We start from the raw sequence: 27,327 nt of genomic DNA, 5'->3' as shown, positions 1-27,327 counted from the left end.
GTATATAATAAAGGCTATTCCTTTTTGAAACTTATTATATGAAATGCAAGGAAAAACTATTCAAGCTAATTCTAACATATATATACATACACTTTTCAGGTATACTGTTTCTGTGCAACACGTATATAATTAATGACTGAGTTTATCATGAACTAAAAATATTTAAACAAAGTGTATTTTTATACTTTCTAAAACAGAGCCAGTAATTTTTGAAACTTCCTGTTTAAAAACTGAAGAATACTGATGGGGAAGTAACAGCAAGTTCAGTATCTGACACGTTGCTAAGCTCAGTTACAGAAATCTGTTTCCTGCGGAATAACGAACTTGAAAGCTTTTAACTAAAGAAAATAGTGAAGAAAACTAATCTGAATTTACTAAATTGCAGAAAATCGGCAAAATAATTTGTTCAGTTTGAAGGGGGTCTGGGGCAATCACTGCAGGCATGTTAATTACTGTCTTTCAAGAAATACAATGCAAAGCAGAGTATATAAAATGAAAGTAGAAGTAGCTCAGGTTCAGAAGTTACATGATGTTGATGGTCCAACAATTTCAGCAACTGTTGCCATTCCTACTATCATTCATTAAATCCAAAACTTTTATTGTACAGGTCAATTATTGTGCCATATACTGATGATCTTTCTGATTTAGTGAACTAAGAACTTGCACAGGACATCTGTTCCAGAACTGCAATCAATTTCCTACTCATGAGTCTTACAGATCACACCAATTCAGTTGTTACAGATGTAGCATAACAATTAATCCTCTGAAAGGGTTCTAAAACTCACACAAATTTTAAAATCTAAATTAATCAACACCACATATTTATATATATTTGACATATATTTACATACTAAACACAAAATGAACATAGTGACTCATTTTTCTACTTCTATATTATGCAAGCACAGTATCTGCACTGAAGTGCTTGACCAGATGAGAGAAAAAGGCCATGACAAAACCAAGTATGATATTGTAAAATATTTTCTCAAGTTTCAGGATTTGAAGAGTGGAATCTCTTCTCAGCCACTTACACTTTCACATTTTGTGCAAACATAACAACGATTAATGGACACAGATGAAGTGAACAATGGTAGTGTTACTTAAGGTTAGCTATCCTCAAGTTTAGAGACTCAAGGTAGTACTTGCTTGCCTAAAGTGTAAAAAGACACTAGAAATCTTGTGCAGTGAGACAAAGATGATTTATTTTCAATTCATTCCAGAGCAGTCCACGGACTTCACATCTGTCTCTGCTTTGTGATTGAAGTTGTGCTCTTCTGGATTTAGACAGTTTTAGGAAATCACTGCTGCCAAGTAAGAACCCAGACTTAATTTTGATGCAAATTCAAACAGGCTCATTTGGAACCAATGAAAATTATTTAATCTAAACGACTCTACTGCCTTTTGAAAAAGACAAGGAGTATCCAGACTAAGTTACAGAGCTTCAATTTATAAGGTAACAAAGTTTGAAATCATTCAACACCTACATGTTTGAGTATTGTCTACACTATATTCAAGTTTCATGTTACTGGTGAGGTCTGCATGTTACAAATACTTCCACCATGGGTCAAATGCAAAACAAATTATCTCTGGTCATGCTAACTTGAAAATGATCACTTTAAAACCAAAGTATCAAACAAACAACACAAAACCACCAAACAAACAAAACCCCAAAAAACCAGAAGCACCACTTTGCCTGAGGCACTGTATCTGAGGTTGTACACTTAAAGAAAAATAAAAGGTTTTAGGTTTGGACTCAAAGTGTTCTTCGGAGAATTGCCTAACTAAGTATTTTTCTTAATTAGTATTTCATCCTAAAGAACAAGCAATGTATTGGAAGCTATTTTTGATAACAAACATCTTAGGGTAGCTCAGCCAATCCCTTGAACTCTGTTTTTGTTTTAGAAATGGCCAAGAGCATTTCTTTTGTCCACATTTTAACTCTGGAAATCTGAAGCTCTACAAACACTTTATACCTTGATGCACGTCCTGCCGCCCTGGTCCTCTGGAAGAGTTTCTCACTGAATGAAGTTCTATAGCTTAGTGGCCTTCGTCTGTATTCACATTTCATGCACACCAAAGCCAAAGACGGAGGAAGGAAGCAGGATAGGTTGATGGGAGAGGACAGGGAAGTCATTAGCATAGCAAGCAAAAGGAAAGGAGACTGCATAATATTACAAAAACATACACTGAACAAACAGAAATGTGATTAGTAAGGAATTATTTTGTGATGCTTAACTTCCCTGAGGATTCTCTTTACTGATTGAACATATATTCTACAAATAAGCATAGAAATATCTTCACTAAATACTAAATATTATTCTTATTGCTGATTAAAAAAACCCATGGATTCAAAATCAGGGCTACATTTTCTATCAGAGGAGATTTTGAGCTCATGTACCTAAAGATACATAAACAAACTTTAAAATCTAAATGCTAAACTAAGAAGTAAAACTTAAGAACTATTAAGATTGCATAACCTGCATAATTCAAGACAAAGCAGAACAATTAGCAAGATCACTGCAGTAAGACACAACAACGTATGACAAGTAAAATTCAAGTTGCAGTACTTCAGAAGAGGAGTGGCTTGGTATTTCAAATGATTAGATAACCAGGAAATATGTAATCAAACAAGACCCCCATGCAGCATAAATAACCATCATATAAAAACCTAATATAAGAAAAAACACCCTCATTCTCTCTTCAGTAATACGAGAAAATTATGCATTCTTGGTCTTATTTGCAGTATTTTTGATACTAAGAATACACTAGCATTAAGATTTCATTCTTATTTTTCCCTTTCCTGTGAACAACAACTAATTCTTGAAAGCAGAGCATGGAGTTCTAAGAAAAACCTATTTTATCTTCCACACGTGCACACTACTGTTACTGTTTAACTAATATAAAATGCTGGTGAATTTTTAAGACCCTGCAAATCATAGTATTGTGATCTCAGTTTCTCTGAGGGCTTCACATGTATTTCAACCATCTTGAAAATAAAGCAGGAGAGTCTCATAATTATACAGAAATTTGAAAGAAAAAAATACTATATTAAGTTGGTATGAACTTACATCTATTACTGTGGGATACTGAATGAGTGTTAGGAAGTATTTTAGTTAATGAACTACTATTAACTACAACTTTCACCTCTCAGAAGAGCTTACTCTCGAAGTACCTTACAGCATTTGCCTGCTTGGTAAAGGAACAGTACAGAAACTGCTCCTACCCCAGCCTGGCCATATCCTATGTGACTCCAGGTATTCCTTCCTGTTCTTCATTTTACACAGTTGTTAACTTGTTCTGTTACATTCCTTTAATCTGCTGCTTGTTCCTTGGCTCCTTTTCAAGAATTGTTCTGTTGAGATGCCCATAATGAAGCAGAGAAAGGCAGGCAGTTGAAATGATTTATTTTTATACACAGATAATGTCATTTGACAGAATAATGTTCAAACAAATTTCCCCTTAGTCCGCAGGATACTGACTGAAGGAAGTTCCACCTTAATTAGTTTGTGTCTGAATAAAAATAACCAGTCACAAACAAACTGTATGCAGGTTGTGTAATTCAGACAAGAAACACAAGACAGGTATCCTGACAGAGTCTGTCACTTCGCTCTTTAGCAGCTGGACAAAACTGTTCTCAAAATAAGGTGTCAAAAGCTTTTGGGTATAAGAGAGGTTAAAGAATAAATTAATTGTAACAAAAGTTATTGTTATACCTGTGTTTTTGTTCTTGCTGCAACAACTGAGCTGCTATTTTTCTCAAGTCAGTCACTTCTTTGAGTTCCTCATCATCTTCAGCCAGCAGCTGCTCTTTCTGGAGTCTGAAAAATTAAACATTAGTGACCTACCTGACTTCAGTGAAGCAAGACTCAGAAATGGCTCATTATGGCAATAACTAAGCAGTGCTTCCTATAAACGTATTCTCTGTCCAAGAGAAGCACTCAGTGTTCAATATGAGAACTGCTTCCTCCACATGCAAGGAGCTAAAAAAACCCTTGCTTTCACCCCTGCCACTACTAGTAAAACCTACTCAAAAAAGATGAAGAAGATTTACCTTTTTTCATCTCGCCAGTCCTCATTTTGTTCTATTTTCTGGGATTTCTCAGGATGTTTTCCCCGTTCCTTAAACAAAACAAATGTTAGAATTGAATTAGGGGGGAAAAAAAGAAAAAAAATCAAGGCTACTGAACAGTTTTTCTTTTGTCAATCTCTGGTACCTTGACATAGGACAGCAGTGGGCCAATCTGTGCATCTCCCTGCTCAGGAAGAGCTCCCTCCTCTGCACTGGGATCAATGTAGTCATACGCCTCCTGGTCTAGTGAGGATTTATGAAGAGGAGAGATATTGAACAGTTCTCTCGACCGATGTCAGATAAAGATAAAATGTAGAAATTGTGCCTTCTTAAGCTAGAAATAATCTTTTTCCCCCCTTTCTTTCTAGCCTTGTCTGTTTATGACTATTATGTTATTTTATGAAATGATGAAAATACAATACCAACACATGATCCTGTGATTTTGTGCCATTTTTTACATTAGATTACCTAGGCAAAGTATCTGTGACCTAAAATGACAAATGCACAACTGGTATTACCTTTCTGTGGATCAAGTTTACTTCCCATTACGTGATTGTCATTCCTTAATGTCTGTTCCCTTGTTGACTCTGATACCTGGGAGTGAAGGCTGATTGTATCATCATCAGATGGCTGCAAAGACACTCACATTTAGTACAGAACTGACATGGAAATGATATTATTATATGATTTCCTAATAAATCTTACTGTTTGGGATATCAATATATTCCAGTCATATCATATTGATTAGAATTGACCTTAACCAGAAAAGTTAAAGAAATACATAAACAATTTGTGTCTGATATGGCAGTCTAATGGTTTAAACTCAACTGTGCAGATACTGAAAGGATATTACATGCAACTTACTGAGGTATTTCTCAAATGATACAAAATACAAAGGAAAAAATTCTAAAGATCCACAAATTAAAAATTCAACAGTGAAAAAATACTCACTTCTGTAGTGGACAACCTTTTATCCCCATTATCACTTCCAATGCCAGAGTCTGGTCCATGATTTTTATTGGGATAAAAGTCCTCCATGCTACATTAAGAAAAACAACACATTAAAAACCCACACAAGAATTAAAGAAACAGTAGTTTCACTTTCCTAAAATAAAACAAACATCCTTTTCAAAGTATGTTCTCTATACTCAAAAACCCCACTACTCACCTGTCTGTGAGTGGCTGGGAGGGGATTCGTTTACCTAATGATGGAAGATCCAAAGAATCTGGTTTTTTATCTATTCTGAGGCACGCCTGAATACTGAGGAATTTAAATATATGTACTTTGCCCTTTAAACATATCTGTTGGGAAACAAATGAACAAAAAGTCTTAATTACACAGCATGGTCCCTGAGAATATACCCCAAGAAATACCTTCTGCACTGCATTTGCAGCCAAAACACCCCAAAAGGAGAAATACAAGAAATACACGTTAAAAAAATGAAAACTTGATTGGTATAAATTAGAACAGCTTCCTCTAAGATCCTAATACAAATTTCTGTATTTGTGTGCTTTAATACTAACCTGTGCTGGTGGTATCTGCATTGGATTGTTATCCAAAACTATAACTTGTAAGTGACGTAACTTTCTGTAACAAATTGGAATTTCTGTAATTTTATTACAAGAAAAATCCAGCTTTACCAAGGGAAGGTCTCCTAATTCTGCATTTGGGGAAAAGAAGAAAACAAAAAAAGAATCAGTTATCTTCTTAACACTTCACCTAATTTGCCTACATCAATGGGGAGAAGATGAGTAGCTCACCATCTGGCAACATATGGAGATTATTTCTTCTAATGTTCAATTCTCTAAGTGACTGCAATTTTCCTATTTGCTGGGGAAGAACTTGAAGTTCATTACAGCTAATATCCTAAGAAAGATATAATTAATAAATCAACTGAACATCTTAAGTGAAATTACACGAAGGAATACTGCGGTCAAAACTATTATAAAGCATACTATTAAAAGAAATCCCAACTACCTTGGATTTTCCACAGAGAAGATGAACCATAACAGATCTTGCGGATTTTTAAAGTATTTAGTGATTCATGTTCCAGAAATACAATTCAAGAAGTTAAATCAATGAATGATAAAATACTGGGTTTTGAAACTAACTCTGTAGCCTAGGAATCAGGCATTCCTGGTATAGTTCCTGTATCTGTCAAAAACTTCTTGTGCTATTGCTGGAAATTGACTGGCATTCTGCCCTCTTCTAAAAATTCTTTTTCCTTAATAAACCTTGAACCAACCCATAAAACTAAAAAAAGTACAGACAGCAATAGCAGGCTCACCAGCTTTTTGGATACAAGCACTAGAGGGTGACAAAACTGCATCAAGTGAACAAAGACTACAGCTATTTCTGACACTAATTTAGTATTAATTTATGTAGACCAGAGTGATTAAACAATCATATAGAGTCTTTCTAGCCTTCTTATGTTCTAAACAGGTATATCACAGGTACTGGAATGAAACTCTCTCTACTATGTCCTTAATCATCATCGAGCATGCATTCTGGGTTTGATAACCTTGAAAAATAAACTGAAAATACCAATAAAACACAGTAGCTGAATTTAAATTTTGTAGTTCTATATTTAAAGAAATATTAATAATTTATTATACTGAAAATACACTGCTTATAAGTTTACTTAGTACAAAGATTCACAGTTGTATTTACCAACTCCATTAGATCTCTCAACTTTCCAATTTCTTCTGGAATGGAGACCAGCTTGTTATTACTGACAACCAGAACTTTCAGTGGAAGATCAAACAGGTATTTTGGCAATGTTGACAAAAGATTTCGACTTGAAAGAAAGAAAAAGGGACAAGCAAGACTAGATTATAATCTCTTTTTTAGCTCTCAGGGAGTCTGAGATGAATATTGTACAACTTTTCTCCCATCCCAGATTACTTTCTCCACCTATTACAATTTCATCTACAATCTCCACCACAATTTCCTTACCAGATACAGCCTATCTCAGGTATGTGAATTTTAGATCCCCATTTTACTTGATGAAATGAGTATGTACTAGGACAGAATCTAACACCAAAATGTACAGAGAAATGTGTTAAAAGAAATAATGTTTGACACTTGCTTTTATCCTGCTGATACCTTCAGAAGAACCACCTGATGTGATAGTCTGCCAAACCAGAACATTATATAAGGCCATTGCTTCTCATGTCATGTTGTTGTGTCTCTCCTGAGCCAACACAAAAAGCCCTAAACATTTATTTATTTTCCTGAGCAACAGTCTGGAAAGTAAGTCTTAATTAAAATATATTTCTTCTGTGTATATCATTTTCCAGCTGCATGCATGTGTACCTGCTATGAAATACATTCTTACCCACTACTGGATTTAAATCTATATTGAAAAAGCTATCCACATTGATGGACTTCCACTGCCAGAAAATACATAAAATGTTTCTAATAAGGTACATTTTAAAAAGTCATTGGAAAACAAGCTTGTTCAGATATGGTATGAAATGAAAGCAATTCCTTTCACATATAAAAGTAAAAAAATTAAAATCAGTAATTGCTGTTGATTTAGGTAGAGCTCGCTCCATTTTTGACCAAAAAAAACTTTTAAGTCCTCAGACTACATTAAGAAAAATACAGAAGTTTTAGTGCTTAATTGATATGTATTCAGAGCATTGTTCTCAATCTACAAATCTTGGGGGTTTTTAATATTTTCTCCACGACTACAGTTTACAGAACTGCAAAATCAACAAAAACATACTCTTGCAAATTACACCATAAAATGACTAGAACCTTTTCACAGTCTCTCTATAAAAGCAACAGATTTATTCTGTAAAATTTAAAGTGGACAATACAAATAAATTCTGTATATAGGTGTGCATTAAGTCTCTTTTTATGTTGCATTTCAGGCAGATATGCCAGGCTTTTTTGGTTGATGGTATGAGAAGCAAAAACACAATGTGCAAGTAAGCTTTTCTTGAACTGACTATAAAAGAGTGCCAATGAAGCAGTCATTCATGTCGCTTACATAGACTTCCTCTGGTTTTCCAGGTTTTGGGTTTTTTTAGGAGCTGCCTGCTTTACTATGAAATGCACAATACGATTCTTCCACCATCTGAATCCCAAATTAGAATCTGAGATCGTGTGGTTTTCTTCTGTAACAAAGCATCTGAGCTAGGAAGGAAGGATTTTAGCCTGCTCTCCAATACTACAGCCCACACATTCCTGCGCTGTGAAAAGTCTTTGGATAGGAGCACAGAAATGAGGATAAAGCACAGTTTGGGAAAGGATGATCAGGAGAGTCAACTCTTGAAAGAAGAGTTAGAACTATACAGCATTTCTGTGTAAAGAAATGTATTCAGCACCTCAAACACCATCAAAAGAGAAATGGGCTGCTGCTGAAGAAAGGCCATATTTCTTTCAGAAAATTTTGCAGTTTTGTATCATATTAATCCTCTTTAAAAGTGCCACAGAGCACATTACTCATGAATTAGCACTAGAAGAACTGATATTTGCAGATTTTGAGACAGAGTAGGTTTTGGGGATTTAAATAGCTCTTAACTGAGAAAACTGTTTTGGATTTGATGCAGCCAATATCAGAAACAAGGAATATCGTGGAAAACAGGGTCAGGAGAGTTTTTTAGATTCCCTCTCCTGCCAGAGCTCATATCCATCTTCTGTTCTTGTGAGAAAATCCAACCATATGTTTTCCAAGTTTAAAAAGAGCAGTACAGCAGTGGATGTAAATAATGTGCAAAATGAGCCAGAGTAATTTACCCTCTTGATGGCAGCAAATTTTCATACCTGTAGTTTCTGAACACTGTCTGTCTACATAACATCAGAAACAAAGAAAACTGCAAACACAATGACCTGATGAAGCAAAATTCCAACTCTCCAATGAGATACATTATATAAAGACCAAAACCGACCACCATTACTCACCTAATGTTAAGGTAGGTAAGCATTTGCAGGTTTTTAATAGATTCTGGAATGGATTTGATGCAGTTGTGATACAAATTTAAAGTTTCCAGTGGTGCAAAAAGCCAGACATCAGGAGGAATTTCAGTAAATCTGTTCTTTGAAAGATCTAGAAGCAAATGGGGGAAAAAAAATCCTTTTTTAGTCAAGATTTTCCCTGCAGTAAGAGGAGATAACAGTACCCACTGTTATTCTTGTCATGCTCCTAAAAATTAAGGTGTTGCAGGCAGTGTAAAATAATTCAGTTTTACCAGATGCTACCGCATATAATTAATACACAAAAGAGCCTTAACATACTAAAAGATTATTGCTCAATATGCAATTACAACAGAAAGTAGAAGAACGACAGGAATTCAAAAATACATTTCATACTACATAGTTACAATGACACTGAATATCAATTATGATTGTCCCTCTTCTATCAGGTCTTTGTTCTGTGCAATTCTTGGATTTCTTCCCCTCCAACTCTGGGCACAACAGTAAGTCAAGGTACAAACCCAGTCAATGTCATTTTTCCTGTTTGACAGCTACGTTAGAATCCAATGTCATTGTACAATGTATCTGCAATGCTAAAGCCAAGCTCCCAAAACACCCTTACACAGTAACTGACATTCTCCAGCTGCACATTTTTAACTTAGCTAAAAAGAGCATAAAGTTGCAAAAACCAATGCCACACGTATTTATGTATAAAAGTCAAGATGCAATTTAGCCTGGCCTAAAAACGGAAAGAGGAGCTATCTTTGACCATGGGAACACAATAGTTGAGCTAGATTTATTCTGACAATGCATGACTGCATTATGCAAATCTGCATGCAGGAGTTATGACAAAACCGCGCATTACCAAAATGCACAGCACCTCTGACTGTATGAAACCTTGAAAAGAACCAGAAAATACAAATGAAATGTGACCCAAGAATCCTGAAAATCATCAGCTAAACTACCAAAACCTGTGTCATCAAAAGTCCACCAACTACCTTGGAAGAAAGAGGTATTTATTTGAGAACAACTGCCCAGTCTTCTGAAAGTAACTGTGGTTCCCAACTCAAGACATTTTAAAAGGATGTGGTTTCTCAGAAATGCTGAACAAACTCTTTTAACAGAGAAGTAATACAGATCCCTTGCTATTTCAGGCTTTAGTTCTCAGTTTTTAACACTCACATGGCATAACTGTTTCTGCTTAGCTCCCATTCTATTAACATTGGAATGAACATACAATTCTGCAAAAAGTCTAGAAAGGGGTTGGAAAATTGGCTCAAAGTCATTATCTGGTTCAAAGAGAGCTCAATGACCTGAAGTTTAACTGACAAACCAGCTACAAGCAGCATTTCTCAGGGCCAACACTGGAATCAAATGTTGTTTAGTTTCTTCATCACCAACCTGGCAAACAGGATAGAATGTGCCTTAAGAAGTGCACAGACAGCATCCAGCTGGAGGGAGCAAAGAGGCAACTCACATGCTGGAGGGACGGGATGAGAGCCAGGACCTCACCTGGCAGACACCCACCTTGAATAAAGGCCAGTGCAAAGACCTGCACCTGTGGCAGATACCTGCTCACACCAGTGTGAGCTGCAGGACAGAAGGGTAGAGGAAAGCTGTGCAGAGAACACCCTGTGATGCTGGTACACAACAGGCTGAATGCAAGATACCAGGGTACTGAGCAGAGGGAATGGCCATCCACAGCGTGCTGCAGGTGACCAGCAAATAAAATGGACTGGTACAATGAAACACCACCTTCCCGTGGAGTCATTTTTGGCAGCAGCTTTAATTTTACTTCTTGAAGTCTAGACTATGTGAAATTTTGTGTGTCATCTGGCTGTCACTCCATTATTTCTAAGAAACATTCTCAAGCTTAAGTATCACAAAGTCTTCCAATAGATCAGAGTATCCACTGCTAATACTGAATTCTGCAAACTTTACCTGCAAGAGGCAGAAAAAGACACTCCTAGGTTGGGGGAGTGGCATTCCTAATGAACTGTGAGAAAAATGGAACAAAGTTAACTAAAACTGAACACCTCAACAAAAAATAAAAAGCTTATTTAAAAAATTCGCATGCTTGAAAGAGTTTTTACAACCAAGAGGTTCACTTTCTGTTTTCCACTACATCGGATTTCAAAATGTTACAGAAAAATGACAACTTTCACGTGAAAGTTTTCTGCAAAACCCTTCTTAAACAAATGCTGTCTTGTTCTAATGTTCAGCAGAGTGTGACACCTGCATGCAGAAAAGATGCCCACAGTTTTATTGCTGGCACAGTTCTACAACCTCCACCACATGCTGAAGTCTTTGATCCAACCCCACTCTGAAAAAAAACAGGTCTAAGCCTCTTCCTGATTTGTTTTATCAGCAACTGGAAAGGTGACTGAAGGCTAGTACAAAGACCTAGTCCAAAAAACAGAAATGAAGAATCCCACCCTACTGCCACTGGTCCCAGGAGCAGGACTGTAGGTTACACCTGAACAAGAAGGCTCAAGGGCACCATGAAAATTTTGCTGCTTTATTTGCTTCCAGCCATACCTCAACCACAAATCTTAGAAAGTCCCAGGTTAAAAACCAGCTTTGCTATTTCTTCTGCAGAAATAAATTCTAGAGGCAGACCAGAAAACAAGCAGAGGATTCACCAACTCTCTGCTCTGGATAAGTGGACCAGCAGTGTAATACGGGCAACATAAACCGGCTGTGGTTTCTACCCCGGCCTGACACAAATCACATCAGCACAGTCTGGCTGAAGCCCCTCAGCAAAAACCCCATACAGCTGCACATCAAAATATATACCAAGGTCACATTATTTGTGTATTACTTTAGGACCACTTCTCTGAAAACAATGCCTTTGAAGACACTCTGGGGGAAGGATTAAACTTTTTTATGATGAAACCCAGAAATCCTATTAAAACAGGAAATTATACCCACTATCTCTCAATAATAAAATAAAACAGGTAAATAAAGAGGTGGGAGATAGCATGACTTCTAGTCCAACCAACTTTTTCATTCCAACATTGCAAAATAGCATTAGAATAGCTCCAGGGGTTGGTTCAGATTTTTCTGAAGAGAAAGATTTGAGTATCTATAGTTTTCCACAATATTCTCATATTGAATGTACTTGCAGCTTTTTTAAAACAAGTAAAGCTATTTTTATCCAAACTAAAGAATGATTTCTACTCCAAAAATGTTTTCATAACAAGCAAGAAGTTTATGAGACAGTATTGTCTATTATGGTAAATAAAATGTAGATGTGAAACTTATGCAATTTAGGTACTTTTTGAAGACTAATAACACAATGGATGACCAAGAAAATGTGGTCTAAAAAAAGGAAAAAACTTTAGGAATAGGCTGCTTCTCTATAAACAAGACAGCTTTCATCTCACTTGAAATGAAAACAGGCTGCTAGCACTTGAGAATGGCTTTGTAAGGGTTAATAGACTGGAGAAGCAAGGAAAGCTGCTAAATGCAGAAGCACAGATGATTTAGGACGACAACTCTAGAAGTGAGATTATAGGAATCCTTTGCTTAACCAGTTTAGACTGGAAAACTCTCAGTGGGAGTGTTATGTGAGGACTAAATAGAAGACACTATCCATGCCTGCTCATGAATCGCAGGGTATTTCAATACACTATCTCTGCAGGAACAATAAAAGTGAGAAGTACACCATTACTAAGGTTAAATTTGAAAGAGGAACTAGAAAAATATGAAGAAGTCAGTTGCAGTTTAGTTTTTTGACAGAAAAAGTCAAGTCTTTAGTTACTATAAAACAGTGATTAAAAAACAATATATAGAAAGATAAAAAGGAAAGAATTTTAGGAAATCAGTCTGGAAGGGAAGCTATAAGAAGTTATCTTGTAAAAATTTAAGCCATGATCAAAAGGGAGAACAAAAAGCTCAAGCTGTCAGGTTATAGCAGTGTGCAGCAAGGTAGTTAAGTAGTGTTAACATCACATTTGCCTTGTTTTTGCACTTTTCCCTAAGGATGCAGTACTGCTTACCGTCAGGAACATCCTGATATAACAGACTGGCCTTTTATTTAAGCCAGTACAATCCCTTTTGTATTCACATATTACATACACTAAATGCTGAACTTGAAATACGAGGCTCAGCTCGGAAATTTACACTTGAACCTGATCTTGATATTATACTCTTTTCATAAAAATACGTTGCTGATCCAGGATATTGGTGTTAGGCTTTTGTTTGCTCCAAAATGGCATTAAGAAACTAGATCATAAAAGCCTCACATTCCTCACCCCACAAAAGCCAGAACTGCTCTAACTCATCACAGATACAGATTTTCCTAGCCAGCTTTTCTAGCAATGCTTTAGCCTAACCCAACCAAAGTCTAAGAAAAGTTGTAACTGTATAATTAGTCCTACTAATGAAGACAATGGATGCATAAAACAAGTGTTCAGAGCTGATCCCAAAGATACTCTTTTAGTCAATCTACACATACATCTGAGATCATCACACAGAACACTCATTTCTCTGTCAGATGCAAGATGGTTCTGGAGAAGAAAAAAGTAGCTTCAAACACTACAGAAACACCTGCATGTGGTAATTCCGGGAGGCACAAGCTGTCCATGTCCACAAACCACCATCATTCTGATTGAAAAAAGCTTTGTTACATAAACAGTGAAATTGGTTTGTTCATGCTAAGTGCCATTTCTGTGGTTAGTAACAGGAGACAGATCTCTTCCTGACTTTCTTAGCTTCTCAACAAATTGGAGAAGGAGCCTCAGAAGAAAGGAACTCTTAAGATTCCCAAGCTCACCTCAAATGGGATGTATGTCTCTCTAGCATTTCCCTCAAACTCTACACATCTACTTGCAGTTTCACAGTTTAACAATCCTAATGAATGACTAGCATTGTTAAACACAGAAATGTTTTAAAATTTTCCCTTCAAAAGAAAAATGAACCTGCGTAATTAAATAATAAATATCAGAATTCTTCAGACTTACTTATGTTGCAAAATGAAGTACTGAACAATTAAAATACATCCAGATGTAGAATGATTGCCCATACTGATATAAACAGCAACCATTTCAGTTGCAAAGGAGACCAAAAATTTAGATCTTACCGGCAAAGAATGGTCAAGAATTACAGCAACATAATTTCTACATGTAACTGTGAATTTCACATAAAAATCAACATTTCCTCTCCAACACTAAGAGCTATGGTGAAGGACAACACAGAACAAACTGAGCACCCATCAACTCTTATGCACAGTAAGGGAACTGAGCATGCCTGCCAAAACCCTGCAGCTCCCAGGAAACTAATTGGACCACAAATTGTCACAAGAAAAGCTACATACATTTAAAGTCTATTCTTAAAAGCTTATGTACCAATATTTAACTTGATTTTCATGTGTTGTGTATACTCAAGTCAAGTAGAAGCAGGCTGTCTTCTGCTTAAAAGAAAGAAAAAACACTCCCAAGACTAGAGGTGGCTACAAGCAGCTTTTACTTGCTTTCAGCTGGCTCTTTGACAGCATGGACAGCATGGAATAGCTTCTGGTTTTGTGAAAACGTATTACAAACAGGTATCAAAATGGTATTTGGATTCTAGATCCAACAGCTGAAGTGCTAGGAGATACTTGCTTTATGGTTACCCCCACCCCCAAGTTTAGTTACAGACTTGATCTGTGCAATTAAAATGACAAACAAAGAAACTGTACACAACCATATAATTGAGGTTTCTTATCAAGTACAGAGGGAGGGTTGTACAGGCAACCACAAACTCCATTTGACAGATTCTGAGTTCTTGGCTTTTCATGCTAATCAGCACTTTCAAAAAAAACCAAAATCCTTTTCAAAAATACACTTTTATTGCTTTAGAGACTTCAATAAAAAATAAAACACCCTGTCAGACTGAACCATAGTTCTTCCACATGAAGGAAATGTTTCTGTAACTGGAATAGACCAATGGTTCTCTCTCACACTTCTGCTACCAGGGAGAAAGAACTGAGATCCAGCACACTGGCTCTGAAATCAAAGTAGCCTTAAGGAACCCACTATTCCAGTCCACCCTCTCTGAGCCCAGTCTCCCAGTCTGTATTGGATGCATCTACACTGAACATGTCTAAATTGGCAGTTTGGTTCAAGCAATTCGTGTTTTTCATGTAAGTTGCCTCCACTCACCACATGCTGGTTCAGGTATGTGAGGTTTTTCCTGAAATCTGTACCAGCACAAAACTAAACCAGAAGCTCTGATCTAAAGGTTGGAATAACTGGGGGGCATGCTGGTGCTGATCTGCTGCACACCAATGCCAGTGTCGTCCATACAAATCAGACTTGTTACTCGAGGTGCAGCAAGCCAATAATTACACACTTGAGAGAGGCACTGATTATTTATTTTGGAGTTGTGCAAGTGTGGGTGCTCAGTGGTATTCCACGAGTCAAGCACACCAATTATAAAAACTTTTTACTATTTATACATTTTAGCAAAGAAAGGAATTAGTGTTCATTGGCTGCAAGTTACATGGTTCTCTCAATAACCAGTATTCTACCTTCTATTGGGTAATGACCTCTCTCGCTAATTAGTCCATGTGCCCAGTCTCTCTTCGTTTGGGTCAGTGGGTTACTTGGGTTGGTGGTCTGTGAGTTGGTGTTGTGATCTCCTCATGCTGGAATTACCTTTGACCCACTCAGAACTGATTCAACAGAGATGCTGAGTTGCCTTTATAGGTTTCATCCTTATCTTGGGAGTTCTGTCCTTGTGGCGCTTAAATTCTGCACTCCCTGTGCCCATTATCAGTGGTACATCCTTCTTCCCAAGCCTTGTAAACCACCCTCCACATCTGAGATCACTGAAGCCTGTCAAGCCCTAAATCTTAACAAGGCAATTCTTAAACCAGTAATTTGTTTTTCTAACACCTGGACATCACTTAGGACTTACATGTTAGTTGCTATCTGTTTCACCGATTAAATCTCCCTCCTTGCTGAGTAGGCTTGAAAGTACACAAAGATCAAACATCAAAGAATATCCTTTCTTAAGAAAATCTCACACATTCCACATTTTGCAACATGAGGATGAACCCAACAGATGAGTTCAGTGAATTCTTCACCATGTTGCAACATTAGAAAGATCCAGACATTTCCAGCACAAGATACCACAGTGCTCCAGCTCTGGAGTGTGTTCAGCTATTTAATTTTGATTTAAATGCAAAATAAAGAACACATCACCAGGATCACTCCTCAATCTGGCACATGAAGATGTAAATTCAAATACCATGTCAAAAGGACATTACCTCATGTCAAGGATTATCTTCCTCTCCATTACTGAAGGTGTCTTGGCTCCACAGAGCTTTTGGAGTTTAAAGTGGTAAGAAGAAAATCCCACCAGAAGCTTTTTTTGTTTTGGCACTTTAGTATTTAGTCTAGACTATAATTGTTAAAATGCTTTTCTACCAGAAAGAGTGAAATGTATTTTCTTGACAAGTCAGCAAGACTTCTTCAGCTGGCATATTACAGCACAGGGCATCTTCCTCCCACTTAAACTCACCATCATTTATTGGTTTAATTCTGACAATTTCTTTTTTGGCTTTGAAATGTTTTAACTCCAAATTTCCATTTCACAGACAATATAAGGTAAAGTAACCCTCATTCAACAATGAAGCAAAGCCTGGGTTTGTTAAGGAATAGCTCAAATATACACAAAATTCCCAAGGAAAGACTTACATCAGCATCTGTATGCTCAGTAACACACATCCAAGCCTTTGTCCTGATGAGCTTACATTCTAAATAGACATGAGGCAGAGACAGAAGCTACAATCAACCTGCAGTAATCAGCGTTTACTACATGACTTATCTTTTGTGCAGATAAAATGGCTTGTCACTGAATAAACTAAGCAGAAACATTTTTCAAGTAAGCTGAACTACTGGAAGACAAAGAACACTGGAAAACAAGGCAAATGCACTAAGATGAAAGCAGAAAAAAACCTGAAGAAACTGGGTAAAGCAGCAGTCCATGAGCACTGAGTAAGCAGGGTCGAGCAACAACTCCAGCATGTTCTCCTGAGACCTGGAGGCCCCTGCTGTAGCAACTTCAGCATCTGTTCTTACTGGCTGGTGCCTCCTGCCGACTCTGTCCTACTCATGCCAGACCTCATGGCAGCGTTTAAGAATGGCCACAGCCACTTCTATTAGCTTAAAAATAATTACGTAGTATCTCTCATTACCGCATGTAATGACTTGAAGCAAACACTCTCAGAAACCTTTTAGTTCTAGGTCAGTCTTCAAAAGAACAAGTTCTCGTCCACTTCATCCTGCTTCCACCTATGGAAACAGAAGTAAAGTGACAAATGGCAGGAGTGTTTGGTTTAATACCCAGATGGTCGGGGATTTGCTCATGGTGCAGTTACACCGGCTGCTCAGCTGCCAGAAGGCTGGGCTCAGGGCTCCTTCAAGCCTTTTAACTACACAAACGTTTTTTCAGAAGTCATATGTTGACATTGGGAACACATTTGTGATAATTATGTCTGCCAAGCACAAAACTATTTCAGTTCTATACCGGAGAATAAGACTTCTATTTTTTATTTTCACCTGAAGTGTGTGACCTTCTCTAGACCTGTCAGCACATTCTCCTAGCAAGTGGCAAACAATTCCAGGCTAGTTGGAAGACAGATGAACATTAGACTGTTGGACAGCCACAGAAAAGCAGGGAACTCAGAAGTCTCTTCACACTGTCATGTAAAACTTTTATCACCAAAACCCCCCCCCCCAAAAAATCCCTAAAAACATATCAAATATCCAAGTATCTTTGCATTTTCTGCAGAACTCCAGCCTTTAGCCCTGGTTTTGTTACCTTTTTGCTAAGGACAGATTTCAGCTTTAAATGCCAGGCTTGCAGGGAATATGAGTATGTACTTTTGAATCGGCTCCAACCAAGCAGCACAACTCAAATGGGAAAACACACTTCACCAAAAAGAGTATCTCAAAAAGCAAAAGCTACTCCCTTTTTCTTTATCACACAAGTTTTTGCAATACAATTCGCAATCTAAATAATTTGCCCCCTCTGCAAATAATCAGTAATGAAGTATCAAAAAAAATTCCTTAGTTGATCAAACACAGAAATACTACCAGTGCTAGATGTTGGATATTACAAAACACAAATAGTCAATGCAATAGCAAATTTAATTTTGATGGATGGAGACGGTAAGAAGTCAAAAAATTACACATCGCATGTTTTCTGTAGGTCAGTATTTCAGATAAGGCTATAACACTGCGTTATAGGGGTTTTTTAATATTAAGATATAAGTAGAATTTTTCATAATACAATCCTTTTAGGCAGGCAAATAGTCATAATCAGCTCCTTTGACTTCAAGTCACTGAACTGAGACTTTTCCTAACCTGCCCATCACACCAAGTATCCTTAACAAGGATCCTTATTACTGGCCTTCAGCAAGAAAGCCTCAAGCACACACAGCTCATTTCCCCTTAGCCCAAACACTGGACAGGCTGTGAAAACACCGTGGAAAATTTCCACAATTGTTTGTTTATAAACTCTCACTACCAGATTTTGCATCAGATGCATTTCAGAGCATAAACACTGGTCCCTCTCCCCCAAAGAGTTCCTCTTTTTGTTCAAATCTGAAGGAAATGCTGCTGAAAAACTACATTTTGCAACATTTCCAGAATGTAGTCTAGATTTAGGATATATGTCAAATATGAGTGCTAGTTTTTTTAGCTGAATGTTGGATTTGTTGCTGCTCTTCAGTTACTGCCATCCTCAATTTAATCAACATTGGCTCCACCAACAGAAATAATTTTATTCAGAAAGGAAAATATAATTGGTTTGGAAGTGCATACTGGAGAGGCAGAACCGCATTATAAATTAACATTCTTTTGCATTTCACTCTCAATATTAAGCTTTGGGGTTTAATCTGTAATCACGTGAATGACAATATACCTTAGAAGGGCCAGAATTAGGATGTAAAAAAAGTGAGACATGCAAGTAATGGTGACAATGGCATCTGTAACAATGCCATGCCCAGACTGTTACTGGCCATGACAGGAGGGCTCACTCTCAAGTCATACTGGAATATACTGGTGTTACTCCTCAGCTATGAGGAAGCAGGTGGTGAGAAAGGAGAAATTTCAACATTCATTTGTCTACAGGCAATTATTCACCTACTTATAATTGCCTGGAAGCTCCCTCAGAATTAAAAAGTGGGAATTTAAGCTGCTGTGACAAAGCTATAAACTATTAAGCCTGATGGCACCGCTGCATTTAACTGGAACTGTCGGTCATGCACCTTCCATATTTACTAAATTCATTTTTTTATAAGTGTTCACTAAAAAGGGGGCAAATTGCTAAAGGCACAGGTTGACTTAGGCTCCTGTGCTACACTGTCATCCTGAACTATCTCTAAGAAAATAAAACAGCAAACACACAACTCTTCAGCTAAGCAGACTGTGATTACATGGATGTGATAGACTCAATTACTTAACTGCCAGGGGGCCTAATGTTGCTCAGACACAGAGAAGCAAAATTACACATAAAATTAGTGGAATATTCAAGATCTCTCTTGATACTATGATTTTACTTTTTGTTGAAGTTCATTAAAAGCAGCACACGATCTGTTTGGGCAGCCAGAAGACAAATTCAGATAAATAACAAAATAAGGATTTCCTGGCCAAAGTGCTGCACGGACAATTCACAGTTAAAAAAAAAAACAGAAAAAAGAGCTAAGCAGCCAGATTTGGTCACTGTGCGTTAGACACCTAATTTAAGATGCAAAAAGTATGCCTCAGTATTTGCAAATTAAATATTGGCAAGCCATTATGTAAGTTAGATGCAATATAAAATCCCAAGCTATTTTTGATAAATCAGCAGTTGTGCTTCAACACAGCTCTTGCTGACTTTATTGAGATAAAGACAGAATATTTTGGGTTTACAGTAACGCTGCAGATCTACTGCCTAAGGGTTGGTGATACAGAGAAGAAATTGCTTACATCCACAATGGTCAGAGGCTGCTTTTTTAAAATATTTGTTCCTAATACCACAGAATTGAATTTCGTAGTCACTGACTTAAAACAGAAAGTGAAACTCTGCAAATATTTCTGACCCAAGCCCCCATCTCCCACATCTCTGACTCCATCTAGAACCTTGTTCACAGGGATATTTGCATGTGAAACAAGGATAAGTTCGACAGAAACACCAATAACTGCATGACTGTTGCCTCTGAGGCTGCTGCTAATTCCCCACCAAGCTCCAGGCCACACTGACACTGTCAAGGATGTCCATGATTCACCAGCAGAACACTGTTTACCCACTTGACAAAAATTTCTACAGATTAAATCAAAATAGAGACTACAGATCTTTTGTTTACAAGCATCATCTGAAAGATGTCTAAAATGTGTACTTCATCAGGATTCATTCATAAACCAGGACTACATTAAATCAGGATTCTTCTGAGACAGTACTTTCATAGACCCAGATTGATTATTTCAGTACAGGATTTTAGAGCAGCAAGCAATAAAGCTACTTCTGTCAGAGGCAGCCCTTAAAACATTTTCACACCATCATTCACAACAACAATTCAATCCTGATGGGAATGATTGGGCTCTACTACATCCTAAAACAGAGAAACAAGATCACTGAAGACAGCTCTGACTCAAATGTTGAGATTCAAAATAAATGGACAAAAAAACCTACCAAAATGCAACCAGCAATAATTAGAAGCAAACAAAAAGTATAGATCCTTGATGGACCAGCTTCAGGATACAGAAAGTCTTTTAAATAATAGATTGCCTATATGCCTACAATGCTTCTTTCTTTCTGAACGCTTTGGTTACTGAATACCTTCACGAAGCAGTGACCAACAACATTGCTTAATACATTTTTATGCTGGTACAAGGAAAACTCCAGCTTCCATTATTTCATGGAACCTCTTTTTATTTCCAGGTACCATCATGGACAATTTCCTATTCCAAACAATATACCAGCTATTATTAAACCATGGGGAAAGAAAAGCCCCAAAACAAAACAAAAAGCCCCACAGCATTAATTCACTCAAACAACATTTTCGAAAGCCACTACTATTTGTGAACAAAAGACCCTGGGCCTCTCAGTAATATTTTCGTCTAGCACATTATTCAAAATAATCCATTTTAAGCAACTACTCCAGCAGCAAAAAAAACCACAAGCACTTCGGGGATGAGCCACAATATGAGAGAACCTCCGTGGAAAATGTAGCTTTGTCTTCTAGGAACTGTATAGAAAAATGCCTCCATGTTTATTTCACCTAAAAGCCTGGGTAAATCCAGGCCCACACTCACGGCATCCAAGCATTTACCAACACAGTGAACACGTCAAGCTCCCCATACTCGCTGCTGGATGCTCACACATCCCTCGCACCCGCACTTGGAACCATCTTCCTGGGGAGTCGGGACCGCGATACCGCTTTACTGCAAGGGATCCGACACCCTTGAAGGCACAACCCAACCACAACACGGAGCTCTCCTTCCCCCCAGCGCGAACTCAAGCGCTCCCCTCACCCGGCACACCCTGCTCAGGGCACAACAACTGCAATTTCCCGTCCTTAAGGCACGTACAGACGGACACAGGGGACGAACGCCCGATTCCCTGAGACCGCCCCCCTTCCCTGCACGCAGGCAGACCGCAGCACCTTCCCCTCGCCGCACACAGAGCATTCTCCTCCCCGCACAGCCCCGCTCCCCGGCAGCCCGAGCACACCGACAGCGCCGGCTCCGCTCCCACCACCCGGGGGACAGCGACTTCCACCCCCCGGCACACACCGAGCACCGCGGAGAGCTCGGACACAGCTGGGCGGTGCACGGAGCCCCCTCAGCCCGCACATCCCTGTGCCCTCGCACACACAAATACACAGAGCCCTGTGCCCTTCCACACTCGCACACACCCCTGTGCCCTCGCACACACAAATACACACAGCCCTGTGCTTTCGCACACGCTCACACACAGCCGCTCGCCCCCCACCTCCCCTGGCACCTCCGGGAGCCCCGCTCCGCTCGCACACACGAGGCTCAGCGTGCCCCGCTCTCAGCCCACACCTGCACGGCCGCTCGCCCCACACCCACGCGGCACAACCGGCCCCCAGGGCGCCCAGCACGGCAGCCCCGACACTGCACCCCCACATCCTCCAGGCCCTGTCCTGCACGGAGAACCCCCCCCGAACGCGGAGCCTCCCCGCTCTCCTCCACTGCCCTCACACAGCGGGGCCCCCGCTCCTCACCCAGAGCGGCCGCTCCCGTGACACCCCCTCCACTGCCCCCACAGCCCTCCCGTGTCACCACGGGGACCCCTCCGCTGCAGCCCCGCACCAGGGCCCCGCACCCGCCACCGCCCGGCCCCAGCGCCCGCCACAGCGGCAACGCGCCCCCCGCCCTCACCGCCGGGCCCGCAGCGGCCCCGCAGGACGCCCGCAGCCCCGGCCCGGCCACGGCCGGGGCCCACTCACCTGCTTGCGTGGTGTCGCTCAGGTCGCAGCCGCTGCCGGGGAAGTCGCGCAGCTTCCTCCCGCTCAGGCACAGGATGCCCGAGCTGCCCGCCTCCTCCAGGGCCCGCTCCAGGCTGCGCACCGTGTGCGACTGCGGCAGAGCTGCCGCGCCCCAGTGCGGCCCGGACGAGAAGGAGAGGGTCAGGTGCGCGGGGATCCCGAGCCCCGCCGCTCCGCTCCCGGGCGCCGTCCCGCTCCCGCTGCCGGTCCCGTTGTTGCCGCCGCCGCCCCCCTGCCCGGCCGCCATCTTGACCGGCCCCTCCACAACAACGGCCGGGGCCGCCCCGCCGCCGCTGCGCAGGCGCCGCGGGGCCCGCAGGGGGCGCCGCGGGACGGGGCGGGGCTTCGCGCCGCCCCTCGGCCGCGACAACCAATCCGCGGCGCCGGCGGTGCCGGCGGGGCGGGGCTTCCTCAGGGGGCGGGCGCGCGTGTGTGCCCGAGGGCTCCTGTGCCGCTAGGGGGCGCTGCCGGGGCTGAGGGGCCGGGGCTGAGGGGCCGGGGCTGAGGGGCCGGGGCTGAGGGGCCGGGGCTGAGGGGCCGGGGCTGAGGGGCCGGGGCTGGGATCGGGATCGGGATCGGGATCGGGATCGGGATCGGGACCGGGATCGGGATCGGGATCGGGATCGGGATCGGGACCGGGATCGGGACCGGGATCGGGATCGCGACCCTCTTGGCAACGGGGGCATCCCGGGAGCCGGGGGAGCCCGGGAGGGGCGGTCCCGCAGCCGGGACGGGAGCGGGCGCGGGCGGCGCCGTTCGGGAGGGCGCGGCTGCGGGGAGCCCTTCGGAGCCGAAGGAACGCGCAGAGATCGCCTCGGCAGCCCCGGCGCCGCTGGGAGCGCGGCCCTGCCCGGCCGCGGGGCCCGTCGGCTCCGTCCGCTGCCCTCAGGCTCCGCTCGCAGCTGCGCTCGCATCTGCCCCGGCAGCGCAGAGCAGCGCCCGCTCCTCAGGCCCGAAGCGCTCCTGCGCCGGGAGCATCGGAGCCGCCACGGCCTCTGCCTTGCAAACCCGGCACCGGCAGAGCCGGACTGCGGATCCCCGCGTGTGGCAGCGAGAAAAAGCACCCAGGAATCGGCCGTGGCAGAACAAAGGGAAGACGAGCGAGCGGCTCACCCTGAAATGGGTCAAGGAACGCTCACACAAAAGCCCCAAAGGCACGAATGCCCGTGGCTCAGAGTGCGAAAGGGCAGTGGGGAGACATAAATCAGAAGCCGCTTGCAAGGTCCGGGGCCCAGTTACCTGAATAAAATGCTACACGACTGCTGGGATACTCTATGGATGGATAATTGCCTCTCCTACCATGTAATCAGTTCTTGTTAGGTGCTGCATATTTACCTTCCAAAAATGCCTCTGGAGCTGTGATTAGGAAGTGCTAAAGAAAGCCTCATAGAACCACATTTTAATGCAATTGCTCTGTGTTTGATAAGCAGAATCTGCTTTTAAGCCTTGAACCTCATGAAGATCCTTGCATTCTTCAATTGGCTTGGGTTGGTTTTTTATTTTATTTTTGCCTGCATATGTCATGCCTAATTTGGGGATCTAAGGGAAATTCCCTTTGTATGGAACACACTGGCCTTCAGTCAGCAACATATCACTGGGAGATAGCTGAGCCATTATTGATCACAAAAGGATCAGACCCGAAATACTTTGTGCGTGATGTCTGGGGGAAATTCAGCAGAACGGACTGAGCCAGGATCCCTGAGAAGGTACTGAAGAGTGAAGGCTTCAGTCCTGCGGTGCTGTGCTGCCTGGATTTGGGGATCACCCTGTCCTGGCACACAGACTGCCCTTCCAGCAAAGAGGTCTGTGTGCAACATGCAGGTGTAGGGGAAAAGGGGTCCCTTTGTCCCCTGCAAATCCTGTGGCTGGCTGCTTCCTCTGACCTCAGCTGTGGATCCTTGTGGGGACTGTGGGATTCAAGCTTACAGATGAATATCTACCAATCAGTCTGGCTGGGCCAGAGCTTCTGCTCTTGTCCTAAAAAAGCTGATCATTCCCTGCATTCACAACAAGAAAATCAGGCAAACCTGTATAAATACTGCTGACTTCTGCCCTCAGTTGAGGTTCCAGCCAGAGAGGGTGGAGGGTGAATAAACTCAGACTGATATTGGGCCAAGTGTGTAGGATGATTTTGCCTGCAGACATGGAGCAGGAGGCACAGAGTCTCTCCAGCTGGCAAGAGTGAGGCAGAGCAGGAGCCAGGAGCAGCTCCAGCATATAACTTCTACTAAATGTTAGAGATAGTTGCTCTGAGTATCCAAAGTGTGTGGCTTGGCATGGGCCAGCTCAGAGATGCAGATTTGCTGTCCTCCCTCTCAGCCACATCACTCAGCCGCTCTGTTTAGAGCCCAAGTTAGAAAGAGAAAGAAGTTCAGCTCTCTTTGTATGAAATAGGCCTGAGAAATTGCCAGAAGAGTCAAAACGCTTTTTTGTCACCCTGGAGTTCTCACATATGAGGGGCCTTTTTATCTTTAACCAGATACTCACTGTACCTGCAGGTGCTCCTACGAAAAGCAAGCCAAGCTTGCTTAGTCTGCTCAGACACACACATCTTCACAGGAACTGAGGTTTCCCATACAGTAGGCTGGAAGCAACGTCTGAGGCTTTTCCTAACAGCTCACCAAAAATTCCCAATCTGCAAACTGTCTTGAGCAAATTGCTGCTTACTCAGGCAAAAGCTTGAAAACTGATTGCACGTGCCTATGGTAGAGCAGATTTACCTGTGGGGGTCATTTATCGCCTCCAATAGCTGCAGAACCAGAACAGATGTCTGGAATGCTAACCTCTAATTACTTTTATTTATAATGGATTTCACAGGATCTCAACAGGTCTTTTTCCCCATGCCCTCCTTTCTTTGTCATTTCACAAGCAAAACCAGAGTTACTAGTCTAGTGGCAGAAGGCTCCCCAAACCAACCTTCCTGGCACAATGAGCAGTAAGCCATATTTGTGCCATCCCTCAGTTTCTCCTATAAAACAGAGATTGTTGCATTTCCTTATTTATTGTGAAAGGTGAGCTCAGGACGAGGTGGAAATGCCCAGGTGTTGTCATGAGAATGCAGAAGACAAACATATTTTCTTGCAGCCATGCCAGAGTTGAGTTTCAGGAGTCTGAAAATTTGTGAAAATCCCACACTTCCGTGAAGAGCTTCCACTTTGAAAGTCTTTGTGGTTACCCACATCTGCTCCAGATGAGATGAAAACTCATGAAGATATGACTTCGACAAATTTCATGTTAATGCCTCAAGGAATGAGATCTGTATCGGGCTTTGATCTGTCTAACATTCAACACGGAATGCAAGATGTGGTTACTCACAACTCTTGCAGTGAGGTAGCCCTTGGCACAGTTGGCCCAAGGCATGCTCAGAACAAGTGAGTGAGAGCTGTGTGCCCATCCTGCTGCTCTGCCTGCGCTGCTGCACCTCTTAGCCCTGCTCAGCGTCATCGCTCACGGACCCAAAGTTCCCCAGGGCACTGCCTTCTGGAGAGAGCTAGACAGGATTATCTGTCATGTTGGTGTGAAATTGATTATGACAGTAGGGACAGCAAGAGTGGAGTCCTTGGTTACCTCTGTCACTCTGCAGCGTGTGCTGCAGGCTGTGTCCCAGGGCAGGCCAGTGCCTGTGGTAAGGACATCAAAGCACAGTGGCAAAGCTGAGGTGCTGCCCAGGGCGTTGTGCAGTGTGATGCTCCCTCGACACCTCCACAGTGCTTGCCAGGCCACACAAGCTCTGGGCACCTATGGCCAAGCAACAGGGATTGTTGACAGGAGGGAGACCCCTGAAGCTTTCAGTGTTCCTGAGTTAAGTACTTGAGGTGAACACAGAACAGGGCTTTGTCAGTCTAGACTGCCATTTGCTTAGAGAAATTAAATCCTCCTGAAATGTCAGCACTGAGCTTTTTTTGCATCCTTTAGAGACTTTCTTTTGCTTTAAGCAATTAAACATGAGAGCTTTCCTACTGTTCTTGCTGTGCTTCTTTATGAGTAGCCTCAGTACTCTTCAATGGATGAGACACTGAGGTAACACAGTCACTGTTCCTTCAACACTCCCATGATCCTGGTGCCATCTCCTTGATGCCTCTTCAATTTCTTTGTGTTTACTTTGCTTATCAGCACATGCTCTATGTGTCATGGATATTGCTTTTCTTCTTCGAGACCTGCAAGTCTTCCCACAGGCAGTTAAAATAATCTCCAAATACCTGGCTTCAAGATTCATACTAAAGTGGCACCATCTGGCCCATTTTGAAAGTGAAGCAAGCAAATCATACATATATTCCCACTTAGATCAAAAGGCAAATGCCACTCTATCTCTGCTAAAGGGCAGTCATTTATCTGAAACGCCATTTTAAAGAGCTAGAAATAGCTCAAAATACTCCAGCATCTGATGCTTGAATAGAAAAGAAGCAAGCAGGATTCTGTCTACCTGCTTTGGGAAGCAGTATCTGTTCTTAACAGTCATTAACAGACCACAGTAAGCGAGCAGATCCATTAATGAGAATATTCCTGATACCTTTCCCATTGGGAGCATCTGATTGATTGCACAGCTAGCAATGCTTCATTGAGCACAAGGAAACACAGTTCTGAAGGCAGTGGGGAGGGGAGCATCTCTCCTTAAAGATGTCATTTCGATCCCCACCTATTCACACTACATGCACTGGAAATACCTTGTTGTGGTGCTGCAGAGGCTTTTGTCCTTCGCTGATCATTTTGGTGTGATTTCAAACAGGATTTGTCTTTTTAGTCTATTTTTAATAACTTGTTTGCTGTGCAGTAGCATACTTGCCTTGCTTGTTTCCTGGAGAGATTAGAAGCATAGCCCTTTCAGTTTGCGTTAATATTGAGAGATCCCTA

General features: G+C 41.5%; 1 protein-coding gene across 7 annotated transcripts in view; it reads right to left on the bottom strand.

Annotated features, from left to right (window-relative positions):
* LRCH2 (leucine rich repeats and calponin homology domain containing 2) overlaps positions 1–22,754 on the bottom strand; it is a 41,171-nt gene extending 18,417 nt beyond the window's left edge. For 5 of the 7 annotated variants that reach the window (XM_039571825.1, XM_039571827.1, XM_039571826.1 and 2 more), the window contains exons 1-12: positions 22,438–22,754; positions 8,982–9,126; positions 6,741–6,867; positions 5,831–5,936; positions 5,594–5,730; positions 5,238–5,371; positions 5,021–5,108; positions 4,588–4,699; positions 4,215–4,312; positions 4,052–4,119; positions 3,714–3,818; positions 1,974–2,051 (exon numbers count right to left, since the gene is read on the bottom strand). In XM_039571825.1, coding sequence (XP_039427759.1) covers positions 1,974–2,051; positions 3,714–3,818; positions 4,052–4,119; positions 4,215–4,312; positions 4,588–4,699; positions 5,021–5,108; positions 5,238–5,371; positions 5,594–5,730; positions 5,831–5,936; positions 6,741–6,867; positions 8,982–9,126; positions 22,438–22,723 — 1,484 coding nt within the window. In that variant the 5' untranslated portion in view covers positions 22,724–22,754. The remainder of the gene's footprint in view (positions 1–1,973; positions 2,052–3,713; positions 3,819–4,051; positions 4,120–4,214; positions 4,313–4,587; positions 4,700–5,020; positions 5,109–5,237; positions 5,372–5,593; positions 5,731–5,830; positions 5,937–6,740; positions 6,868–8,981; positions 9,127–22,437) is intronic. The other 2 variants (XM_039571828.1, XM_039571830.1) reach the window with 1 other exon arrangement.
* Positions 22,755–27,327: the final 4,573 nt, after the last annotated feature.

This window comes from Corvus cornix, chromosome 4A, assembly GCF_000738735.6.
Source record: "Corvus cornix cornix isolate S_Up_H32 chromosome 4A, ASM73873v5, whole genome shotgun sequence".
Classification (NCBI taxonomy): Eukaryota; Metazoa; Chordata; class Aves; order Passeriformes; family Corvidae; genus Corvus; species Corvus cornix.
The sequence above is the reverse complement of the archived record's forward strand: the minus strand, read 5'-3'. Positions and strand labels throughout refer to the sequence as shown.